This window comes from Aethalodelphis obliquidens, unplaced genomic scaffold, assembly GCF_003676395.1.
Source record: "Aethalodelphis obliquidens isolate GAN/ISIS:26980383/991018 unplaced genomic scaffold, ASM367639v1 scaffold92, whole genome shotgun sequence".
Classification (NCBI taxonomy): domain Eukaryota; kingdom Metazoa; phylum Chordata; class Mammalia; order Artiodactyla; family Delphinidae; genus Aethalodelphis; species Aethalodelphis obliquidens.
In genome coordinates, this window is record NW_020838036.1 from 3,328,528 (window position 1) to 3,340,952 (window position 12,425).

At 36.7% G+C, this 12,425-nt stretch overlaps 1 protein-coding gene across 1 annotated transcript in view; it reads left to right on the forward strand.

Moving 5' to 3' along the window:
* ATP7A (ATPase copper transporting alpha) overlaps positions 1–12,425 on the forward strand; it is a 139,103-nt gene that overhangs the window by 91,719 nt on the left and 34,959 nt on the right. The window contains exon 6 of the mRNA XM_027095658.1: positions 7,511–7,674. Within this exon, the coding sequence (XP_026951459.1) occupies positions 7,511–7,674 (164 nt within the window). The remainder of the gene's footprint in view (positions 1–7,510; positions 7,675–12,425) is intronic.

The window sequence follows — 12,425 nt, forward strand, 5'->3', positions numbered from 1 at the left end:
TTTTTTTTTTTGCGGTACGCGGACCTCTCACTGCTGCGGCCTCTTCCATTGTGGAGCACAGGCTCTGGACGTGCAGGCTCAGTGGCCATGGCTCACGGGCCTAGCCACTCCGTGGCATTTGGGATCCTCCCGGACCGGGGCACGAACCTGTGTCCCCTGCATCGGCAGGCGGACTCTCAACCACTGTGCCACCAGGGAAGCCCTGTTTTTCTTGATACTGAGCTGCATGAGCTGCTTGTATATTTCGGAGATTAATCCTTTGTCACTTGCTTCGTTTGCAAATATTTTCTCCCATTCTGAGGGTTGTCTTTGTGTCTTGTTTGTAGTTTCCTTTGATTTGCAAAAGCTTTTAACTATCATTCGGTCCCATTTGTTTATTTTTGTTTTTATTTCCATTACTCTAAGAGGTGAATCAAAAAAGATCTTGCTGCGATTTATGTCAAAGAGTGTTCTTCCTGTGTTTTCCTCTAAGAGTTTTATAGTGTCTGGTCTTACATTTAGGTCTTTAATCCATTTTGAGTTTATTTTTGTGTGTGGTGTTAGGGAGTGTTCTAGTTTCATTCTTTTACATGTAGCTGTCCAGTTTTCCCAGCACCAGTTATTGAAGACACTGTCTTTTCTCCACTGTATATCCTTGTCTCCTTTGTCATAGATTAGTTAACCATAGGTGTGTGGGTTTATCTCTGGGCTTTCTATCCTGTTCCATTGATCTATATTTATGTTTTTGTGCCAGTACCATATTGTCTTGATTACTGTCCCTTTATAGTATAGTCTGAAGTCAAGGAGCCCGATTCCTCCAGCTCCGTTTTTTTCCCTCAAGAGTACTTTGGCTATAAGGGGTCTTTTGTGTCTCCATACAAATTTTAAGATTTTTTGTTCTAGTTCTGTAAAAAAATGCTATTGGTAATTTGATAGAGATTGCATTGAATCTGTAGATTACTTTGGGTAGTATAGTCATTTTCACAATATTGATTCTTCCAATCCAAGAACATGGTGTATCTGTCCATCTGTTTGTATCATCTTTAATTTCTTTCATCACTGTCTTATAGTTTTCTGCATACAGGTCTTTTGTTTCCCTAGGTAGGTTTATTCCTAGGTATTCTACTCTTTTTCTTGCAATGGTAAATGGGAGTGTTTCCTCAATTTATCTTTCTGATCTTTAGTTGTCAGTGTATAGGAATGCAAGAGATTTCTGTCCATTAATTTTGTATCCTGCTACTTTACCAAATTCATTGTTTAGCTCTAGTAGTTTTCTGGTAGCATCTTTAGGATTCTCTATGTAGAGTATCATGTCATTGGCAAACAGTGACAGTTTTACTTCTTCTTTTCCAATTTATATTCCTTTTATTTCTTTTTCTTCTCTGATTGCCGTGGCTAGGACTTCCAAAACTGTGTTGAATAATAGTGGCAAGAGTGGTCATCCTTCTCTTGTTCCTGATCTTAGAGGAAATGGTTTCAGTTTTTCACCATTGAGAATGATGTTTGCTGTGGGTTTGTCGTATATGGCCTTTATTATGTTGAGGTAGGTTCCCTCTCTGCCCACTTTCTGGAGAGTTTTTATCCTAAATGGGTGTTGAATTTTGTCAAAAGCTTTTTCTGCATCCATTGAGATGATCCTATGGTTTTTATTTTTCAATTTGTTAATGTGGTGTATCACATTGATTGATTTGCATATATTGAAGAATCCTTGCATCCCTGAGATAAATCCCACTTGATCATGGTATGTGATCCTTTTAATGTGTTGTTGGATTCTGTTTGCTAGTATTTTGTTGAGGATGTTTGCATGTATATTCATGAGTGATACTGGTGTGTAATTTTCTTTTTTTGTAGCATCTTTGTCTGATTTTGGTATAAGGGTGATGGTGGCCTCATAGAATGAGTTTGGGAATGTTCCTTCCCCTGTACATTTTTGGAAGAGTTTGAGAAGGATGGGTGTTAGCTCTTCTCTAAATGTTTGATAAATTCATCTGTGTAGCCATCTGGTCCTGAACTTTTGTTTTTTGGAAGATTGTTAGTCACAGTTTCAATTTCATTACTTGTGATTGGTCTGTTCATATTTTCTCTTTCTTCCTGGTTCAGTCTTGGAAGGTTATACCTTTCTAAGAATTTGTCCATTTCTTCCAGGTCGTCCATTTTATTGGCACAGAGTTGCTCGTAGTAGTCTCTCAGGATGCTTTGTATTTCTGTGGTGTCTGTTGTAACTTTTCGTTTTTCATTTCTAATTTTATTGATTTGAGTCCTCTCCCTCTTTTTCTTGATCAGTCTGGCTAATGGTTTATCAGTTTTGTTTATCTTTTCAGAGAGCCAGCTGTTAGTTTTATTGATCTTTGCTATTGTTTTCTTTGTTTCTATTTCATTTATTTCTGCTCTGATCTTTATGATTCCTTTCCTTCTGCTAACTTTGGATTTTGTTTGTTCTTCTTTCCCTAGTTCCTTTAGGTGTAAGGTTAGATTGTTTCTTTGAGATTTTTCTTGTTTCTTGAAGTAGGCTTGTATAGCTATAAACTTCCCTTGTAGAACTGCTTTTGCTGCATCCCATAGGTTTTGGGTCATCGTGTTTTCATTGTCATTTGTCTCTAGGTATTTTTTGGTTTCCTCTTTGATTTCTTCAGTGATCTCTTAGTTAGTAACATATTGTTTACCCTCCATGTGTTTGTATTTTTTACGTTTTTTTCCCTGTAATTCATTTCTAATCTCATAGGGTGGTGGTCAGAAAAGATGCTTGATATGATTTCAGTTTTCTTAAATTTACTGAGGCTTGATTTGTGATCCGAGATGTGATCAATCCTGGAGTATGTTCCATGTGCACTTGAAGGAAGTGTAATCTGCTGTTTTTGGAGGCAATGTCCTATAAATATCAATTAAATATATCTGGTCTATTGTGTCATTTAACGTTTCTGTTTCCTTTTTAATTTTCTGTTTGGATGATCTGTCCATTGGTGTAAGTGAGGTGTTAAAGTCCCCCACTATTAGTATGTTACTGTCAATTTCCTCTTTTTTGGCTGTTAGCAGTTGCCTTATGTATTGAGGTGTTCCTATGTTGGGTGCATATATATTTATAATTGTTGTCTTCTCCTTGGTTTGATTTCTTGATCATTATGTAGTGTCCTTCCTTGTCTCTTGTAACATTTCTTTACTTTAAAGTCTATTTTATGTGATATGAGTATTGCTACTCCAGCTTGCTTTTGATTTCCATTTGCATGGAATATCTTTTTCCATCCCCTCACTTTCAGTCTGTATGTGTCCCTAGGTCTGAAGTGGGTCTCTTGTAGACAGCATATGTATGGGTCTTGTTTTTGTATCCATTCAATGAGCCTGTGTCTTTGGTTGGAGCATTTAATCCATTCACGTTTAAGGTAATTATCAATATGTATGTTCCTTTTACCATTTTCTTAATCGTTCTGGGTTTGTTTTTGTAGGTCCTTTTCTTCTCTTATGGTTCCCACTTAGAGAATTTCCTTTAGCATTTGTTGTAGAGCTGGTTTGGTGGTGCTGAATTCTCTTAGCTTTTGGTTGTCTGTAAAGCTTTTGATTTCTCCATCCAATCTGAATGAGATCCTTGCTGGGTAGAGTAATCTTGGTTGTAGGTTTTTCCCTTTCATCACTTTAAGTATATCATGCCACTCCCTTCTGGCTTGTAGAGTTTCTGCTGAGAAATCAGCTGTTAACCTTATGGGAGTTCCCTTGTATGTTATTTCTTGTTTTCCCCTTGCTGCTTTCAATAATTTTTCTTTGTCTTTAATTTTTGATGGTTTGATTACTATGTGTCTCGGCGTGTTTCTCTTTGGGTTTATCCTATATGGGACTGTCTGTGCTTCTTGGACTTGGGTGGCTCTTTCCTTTCCCATGTTAGGAATGTTTTTGACTATAATCTCTTCAAATATTTTCTTGGGTCCTTCTCTCTTTCTTCTCCTTCTGGGACCCGTATAATGCAAATGTTGTTGAGCTTAATGTTGTCCCAGAGGTCTCTTAGGCTGTCTTCATTTCTTTTCATTCTTTTTTCTTTATTCTGTTCCATGGCAGTGATTTCCATCATTCTGTCCTCCAGGTCACTTATCTGTTCTTCTGCCTCAGTTATTCTGCTATTGATTCCTTCTAGTGTAATTTTCATTTCAGTTATTGTATTGTTCATCTTTGTTTGTTTGTTCTTTAATTCTTCTAGGTGTTTGTTCTTTAATTCTTCTCAGTGTATGTTAAACATTTCTTGTGTCTTCTCGATCTGTGTCTCCATTCTTTTTCCAAGATCCTGGATCATCTTCACTATCATTATTCTGAATTCTGTTTCTGGAAGGTTGCCTATCTCCACTTCATTTAGTTGTTTTTCTGGGATTTTATCTTGTTCCTTCATCTAGTACATAGTCCTCTGCCTTTTCATCTTGTCTGTGTTTCTGTGAATGTGGTTTTTGTTCCACAGGCTGCAGGATTGTAGTTCTTCTTGCTTCTGTTGTCTGCCCTCTGGTGGATGAGGCTATCTAAGAGGCTTGAGCAAGTTTTCTGATGGGAGGGAGTGGTGGTGGGTAGAGCTGGGTGCTGCTCTGGTGGGCAGAGCTCAGTTAAACTTTAATTCCCTTGTCTGCTGATGGGTGGGGCTTCGTTCCCTCCCTGTTGGTTGTTTGGCCTGAGGCGACCCAACCCTTGAGCCTACTGGGCTCTTTGGTGGGAGCAATGGCGGACTCTGCTAGGGCTCACACCAAGCAGCACTTCCCAGAACTTCTGCTGCCAGTGTCCTTGTCCTCGCTGTGAGACACAGCCACCCCCTGCCTCTGCAGGAGACCCTTCAACAGTAGCAGATAGGTCTGGTTCAGTCTCCTATGGGTTCACTGCTCCTTCCCCTGGGTCCCGATGCATACACTATTTTGTGTGTGCCCTCCAAGGGTGGAGTCTCTGTTTCCCCCAGTCCTGTCAAAGTCCTGCAATCAAATCCCGCCAGCCTTCAAAGTCTGATTCTCAAGGAATTCCTCTTCCCATTGCCGGACCCCCAGGATGGGAAGCCTGACGTGGGGCTCAGAACCTTCACTCCAGTGGATGGACTTCTGTGGTATAAGTGTTCTCCAGTTTGTGAGTCACCCACGCAGCAGTTATGGGATTTGATTTTATTGTGATTGCTCCCCTCCTACTGTCTCATTGTGGATTCTCCTTTGTCTTTGGATGTGGGGTATCTTTTTGGTGAGTTCCCGTGTCTTCCTGTCGATGATTGTTCAGCAGTTAGTTGTGATTCTGGTGCTTTCACAGGAGGGAGTGAGGGCAGGTCCTTCTTGTCCACCATCTTCAAGCCATTCTACAATATTGGTTTTTAATCAGTCACACTCAGATGTTTTAGCTTAAAATTTTGCACTCACATTAATGGACTTCACAGTATGCATAGTAGATTTGTTAACCGTAGAGATACATGAGTATGTTTAATGAGCCTGAAGTCATAGGTTTGGTACTCAAACAGCCCTCGCCCAAGATGTCTTAATGATACATGCTGTTACTCAGAAGGGCTGAATAAATATGATTATTATAAGCTTATCCCCACTATTGGGGAAATAACTCAAAGTATACACTGTAATAATGGAATTCTGTAGCCAGTGGAATCACCTTATATGTAAAGGCCAGAACATTATTGTAACAAAATGTATGTTATACACTAGAGTCATCTTCAGTTCAATATTTTCTTGTTTGCATTCTTTCATTTCTGCGTCCTTCATTTCAGCCTCCATTATATCTAATTATAATGCAGTCAGGGCTAAATTACACTTTGAGTGATTAAAAAAGAACAGGAGGGAAGTTGCAAGCAAATGAAAGCAAAAAGAAGTTTTCAAGGGGTCTGTTTAATTTTAGAACAAACTCTTTTGGGGCAGTTCAGAAATAGCCTTTCTCATGAGACAAGCAATGCCTGTTAACAAATTACAGTTACAGATCTTTTTTCTTCTTTAATCCATTAAGCTGATACTTCCAGTTACCTTCTACTACCCCTTTACTTCCTCCTAACCCAGTTAGGCATACCGTTGCCCTAGCTGGGGTCACTACATTCACTTTTGTTTTTTTAATTAAGTGACACTGGTCTTCCCTCAGTTTCATCTGCATTATATTTTTAAAAATGAATTGATAGAGTTCTAATTATATTTTGAAGTAAGAATTTTAAAAATTTTCCATAATTTATATAAGTATGAAACATGTTTTTGAAACTTGAAAACCCAGATTTTCTCTTTCTCTTTGGCTGTAGATTACATTCAACTGAAGCAAGAAGATTTTTTTCCTACTTTCTCTACACCCTTCTCTTATTACTGATACTTTCCTGTGATCTGATCTTCTGAATTATTTGGTACCCACAAAACCCAGTGTGTAACCATTATTTTTTCCAAAGAAAAGAATAGTATTTTATTTTTTAACCACTTTTATACAGAAAACTTAGATTATATTAGATACTTTGTCTTCTTATTAAAAACTATTATTAAATTAATATTTGGATATTTTTTCTTTTTTTCAAAACCCAGATCTAACCTATGGACTGTTGATCCCTATTCCCTTTCTGGTAGCCACCAAGGGTTGCTGATTCCTAGAAAGAACTGCCGTTTCTACTTCACGTTATTAATTTTCTTCCTGGCAGTTACAGCAATAGCTGGTCTAGAGAAGTGGGATGGTTGTTAACAAAATTCTTACACCAGAGAACAGCATGACTGCCATAAAATGAACTTCTTTGTTAAGTTGTGTGGCACTTTTTTTTTCTTAGGAATGAGAGCATTTTAGATTAGTGTATGTCAGACAATAAAACTTGAGAAAGAAATTACTGTTATTTGGCAATATTGTAATGTGTATGTTGGTATATTCTTGGGTTCTTTGCTACAACTGCAGTCATTTCCTAAGTACACGAGTTCCTTTCTCTAGGACTCTGTCTTACGAGTTTCTAAAAATACTTTATATTTACATGATAAGGTCTCAATGGATTACAATTCATGGGCATTATTTGGATCCCAATTCAAGCAAACAAAGAGTGTTAAACAGTTATAAGACAGTTGTGGAAATGTGAACATTGCCTGGATATTTGATGATATTGAGGAATTATTTTAGGTTTGATAATGGTATTATGGTTCTTTTTTAAAGAAAAGAGTCTTATCTTTTAGTTATATGTATTTAAATATTTACATATGATACGATATCTGGGATTTGCTTCAAAATAATCAGGGTAAAGGGCAGAGAGTGAGTGGGTAGGAATATATATGAAACAAGAGCAGCCCAGTGTTACTGATAATTACTGAAGCTGAGAGATGGGTACATCAAGTTTATTATGTTTTCTCTTTTGTGTGTGTGTGTATGTATTTGAAAATTTCCATACTAAAAAGTTTTTTAAAATGAAGCCTTCTTTTAAAATAGTTTTGATTTTGGCTCAATACTGTATAAAAGTTAAGAAATAAATTTCTCCAGATTCACTTAATCCTTTCACAGTTAAATGAAAAAAAAACTATCATAAGATTATTATTTTTATGAGAAATGTTATCTGAATTGTTTTTCTTATCAATATTCCTAGGAATATATTCTGTACTTGTGGCTCTGATGGCTGGGAAGGCAGAAGTAAGATATAACCCTGCTGTCATACAACCCCCGATGATAGCCGAGTTAATCCGAGAGCTTGGATTTGGAGCCACTGTGATAGAAAATGCTGATGAAGGGGATGGTGTTTTGGAACTTGTTGTAAGTAAGACATTTTGTGTGGTTAATAGAATTTGCAGGAAAAACTTGGCAAGAATTCAGAAAAGAGTTTGAAAAATAATTAAAATGTGGGGACAATAAAACATAAAATGAAAATTAAGGAAACTGGAAAGATATGACAATGGTGGCCTTCAAGCATAGAATGTAAAAGATAATAATCTCAGGCTTCCCTGGTGGCACAGTGGTTGAGAGTCCGCCTGCCAATGCAGGGGACACGGGTTCGTGCCTCGGTCCGGGAAGATCCCACATGCCGTGGAGCGGTTAGGCCCGTGAGCCATGGCTGCTGGGCCTGTGCATCTGGAGCCTGTGCTCTGCAATGGGAGAGGCCACAACAGTGAGAGGCCCGCGTACCACCAAAAAAAAAAAAAAAAAAGATAATCATCTCTATTAAGAACCAATAAACAAGAATTGGGTTTGAATGAATAAATGAAAATCAACTTCTAAAATATAGTATGATTCCTACATGAAATTACTAGAAGAAATATTTGGAGCTTTTTTCAATATTCTATTTTAAAAATTTCAGACATCAGGAAAGTCAAAAGAATTGTACAGTTGAACATTCTTACACACACTGCATAGATTCTACAATTAACATTTTACTATATTTGTTTTATCATACATCAGTCCATCAGTCCATTGTGGAAATAATTTTAAACTCACAAAGAAATTGCTAAAATAGTACAGAGGATTTCCCTGTAGCCTCTACCTAGCTTTTCCCAGTGATAACATCCAATCTATCATTTAAAAAATAATATTAGAGTAGGAAGAGTCTTTCTAAATATCATACAAAATCCATAAAAGACAAGGTTGATAACTTCAGGTACATAAAAATTTCTTCTTGGGAGAAAAACACCATAAACAAAGTCTAAAGGCAAGTAAAATAATTGTAATTCATATCATAAATGAAGGTTAATTTCCTTAATATATGAAGAAGTGTTGTAAATCAATAAGAGCCATCAAACCAAAAGAAAGATGGTAAAGGATATGAACTAACAGTTCACAGAAAAACCAAAACAATACCTCTTTAAATGAAAAAATGTTCGATGTCACTTTTAATAAGAGTAAAGCAAATTAAAACTGCACTGAAATGCCATTTTCCACCTGTGAGATTGGTAAAGATAAAAAGCAATTTTGTTAACACTGTGTTTGATCTCTCATATATTGCTGGTGGAATGTCAATTGAGACAAGGACTCAACAGAAGAATTTGGCAATATCTATCAAAAGTAAAATTGCGCATAGCCTTTGCCTCAGAAGCTCCACTTGTAGGAAATTATCCAGCAGACATATTTGGATATGTATGAAATTATATGTGCGCAAAGGTGTTCATTATAGTATTTTTTTTTTTTTGCCTATGCCACACGTGGCATGTGGGATCTTAGTTCCCTGACCAGGAATCGAACCTGCGCCCCCTGCATTGGAAGCACAGAGTCTTAACCACTGGACCACCAGGGAAGTCCTATTATAGTATTTTTATAATAGCAAAAGATAGGAAACAAACTAAATGTCGGTCATTGGAGACTGATACATACATCCATACCATGGGATACTAAGCAGCTATTACAAAGAATGGGTTGGTTTGTACTTTTTAAAGACTTCTAAAAATTAATACCTTTATCGAAATATAATTTACATACCATAAAACTCACCCTTTTAAAGTGTACATTTCAGTGGTTTTTAATATATTCTCAGAGTTGTACAACTAATCACCACTATCAAATTTCAAAACATTTTCATCACCCCAAAAAAGAAACCCCATACCTATTAGCAGTCAGTCCTCATTCTTGATATTAATCATTTGAGTCTTCCTTTTTTTTTTTCCTTCATCACTCCAGCCAAAAGTTTGTCAATTTTGTCAATCTTTTCAAGTAACCAACTTTTGGTTTTGTTGATTTTCTCTATTCTCTCTTTTGTTAATTTTCACTCTAACCTTTGTTATTTCCTTCCATCTGTTTGCTTTAGGTTTAGTTTGTTTTACTTTTTCTAGTGTCTTAAGGTAGAAAGTTAGGTTATTTATTTGAGATCTTTCTTACTTTAAAATATTGGCACTTATAAATTTCACTATAGGCACTGATTTCATTTCAGTTATTGTACTTTTCAACTCCAAACTTCCATTGGGCCTTTCTAATAATCTCTGTCTTTATTGATACTCTCTGTTTGGTGGGATATTGTCTTATACTTTCCTTTAATTTTTTAGACATCATTTCCTTTAGTTCAGTGAATATATTTAAAATAGCTGATTCAAGATCTTTGCCTAGTAAATCCAATGTCTGGGCTTCATCAGGGAAAGTTTTTTCCTGTGTATAGGCCATACTTTCTTGTTTCATTGTATGTCTGACAGTTTTTGTTGAAAATATAATGTAGTAACTCTGGAAATAAGATTCTTCCCCTCTCCTCAGGGTTTGTTATTTGTTGCTGTTTGTCACTGTTATTGTTTGTTCAGTGACTTCTGAACTAATTCTATAAAGTCTGTGTTCTTTGTTGTGTGTGGCCACTGAAATCTCTGTTTGGTTAGCTCAGTTGTCAGCTAATGATTAGACAGTGATTGCCTTAAATATCTGGAATCAATAAGTCTCCCAGTCTTTGCTAAAGAGCTCTTTGTAAATGTTGGGGCATGCCTTGAACACTCAGCCATGCAGCTGTCAGTTTTGCCTTACCCTTCGACTCCTGCTTCTATGGAGCCTAAAGGTCAGCCTGAGGTGAGAAATTAGGGCCTTTTCAGTTCTTTTTTGAACATACACACAGCCCTGGACATATGCATAACCCTATGCATGTGCATGGCCTTCTAGATTCCTAGGAATATGTTGCAGCGCTTATGGATGTCTTGCTTCCTGGCTTTCCTTTTTAGGCTTTTTTGTTAGTCTGTTGTTTGCTCCAACTGTTATCCATTGGCTCAGGCAGCCACAAGGTTAAATAATTTCCTCTAATTGTTTCTGACAAATTCTCCTGGGGAAAAGGCTTTTTGTATTCACTGGGTCATCAGGAAAAACAGACATCTTTGCAAGTGGGATATTTCAGAGAACCATCAGACAGGCCAAATAATGACAGTTGTCTGGGAATGAGGCTTTGAAGGTACTCCAATCCTTTTCTGTCCTCTCTGGTAGCTTTCCTGATGCTGTTTTTCACCATGATTGTGGCCTATCGGTCTTCATGGCTACCCCAGAGCTGGAGGAGAGGGGATGGGAATATGGCAAACTGTAATGCCATATAGCTTGACGTTTTATTGGAATTTATCTGATTTTCTTGAATAAATGCTTCCTGCATTGCTGTAAGCTTTTGTTTAATTTTAAGATTTCTTTTTTAATCAGTTTTTTAAATTGAGGTTTAGATGATTTACAATATTAGTTTCAGGTGTACAGCATAGTGATTCAAAATTCTTACAGATTATATATACTCCATTTAAAGTTATTGTAAAATATTGGCTGTATATCCTGTTCTGTACAATATATCCTCATAGCTTATTTATTTTGTACAAAGTAGTTTGTACCTTTTAATCCCTACCCCTATCTTGCCCCAACCCCTTTCCCTTTCCCCATTGGTAACCACTAGCTTGTTCTCTATGTGTAGGTTTCTGTTTATTATATTCATTTCTTTGTTTTATTGTTTAGATTCCACATATAGATGATAAGATACAGTATTTGTCTTTCTCTGTCTGACTTATTTCACTAAGTATAATACCCTCCAAGTCTATCCATGTTGTTGCAAATGGCAAAATTTCATTCTTTTTTATAGCTGAGTAGTATTCCATCGTGTGTGTGTGTGTGTGTGTGTGTGTGTGTGTGTGTGTGTGTGTATCACATCTACTTTATCCATTCATCTATTGATGGAACTTAGGTTGCTTCCATATCTTGGCTATTATAAATAATGCTGCTATGAGCATTAAGGTACATGTATCGTTTTAATTAGTGTTTTTGCTTTCTTTGGATATATACACAGGAGTGGAATTGCTGGGTCATATGGTAGTTCTATTTTCAGTTTTTTGAGGAACACCCATACCATTTTCTATAGTGGCTGCAGCAATTTACATTCCCACCAACAGTATACAAGGGTTCCCTTTTTTCCAACTTTTCTGAAAAAGGTGGTTCCAACTTTTGCCAGTTTTCTAATTGCTTTTGTGGAGGAGAGAATTTTCAGAAATCCTCACTCCACTATTAATGATATTCTTTTGGTGGATATTCTTGAATAAGTACTTTGTAATTTGTTGTGTACTCTTTTTGGTTACTTCCCATAATCTTTCAGTGGTTGGTTTTTGAAACTTTTGTCCAGTTATATCATTGCTCTTTGGGGAAAGGATTTGCTGAGCTTCTCACACAGTCATTCCAGAAGTCCTGCCCCTCCATTTTAGAATTTAATACCCAACTAAAGTATAACCTCACTCAAGACATAGGGCAAAATACATTTTTGGACAAAGGTAGAACACTTTTGTTATCCATTAACCTTCACTAGAAGTAATACTAAAGGATATATATATACACACATACATACTTATATACATTAGCAGGGTGAAAAAAATCTAGAGGGAAGCAAGACATTGAATACAAGAAGCAATGATAGTTGTCAAATCCTCTATCACTGAGTAATAACAGGAAGACCGGAGACTTAATGAGATCCTTAATGTTGCAGCTGGGACCATATCTTTGTTCAATGTGATATAAAGACAGTGATCTAATGATCATAATCTAAAACATATTAATAGTGCAGATAGGATCTTGTGTGTTAATCCCTTGTTACAAGA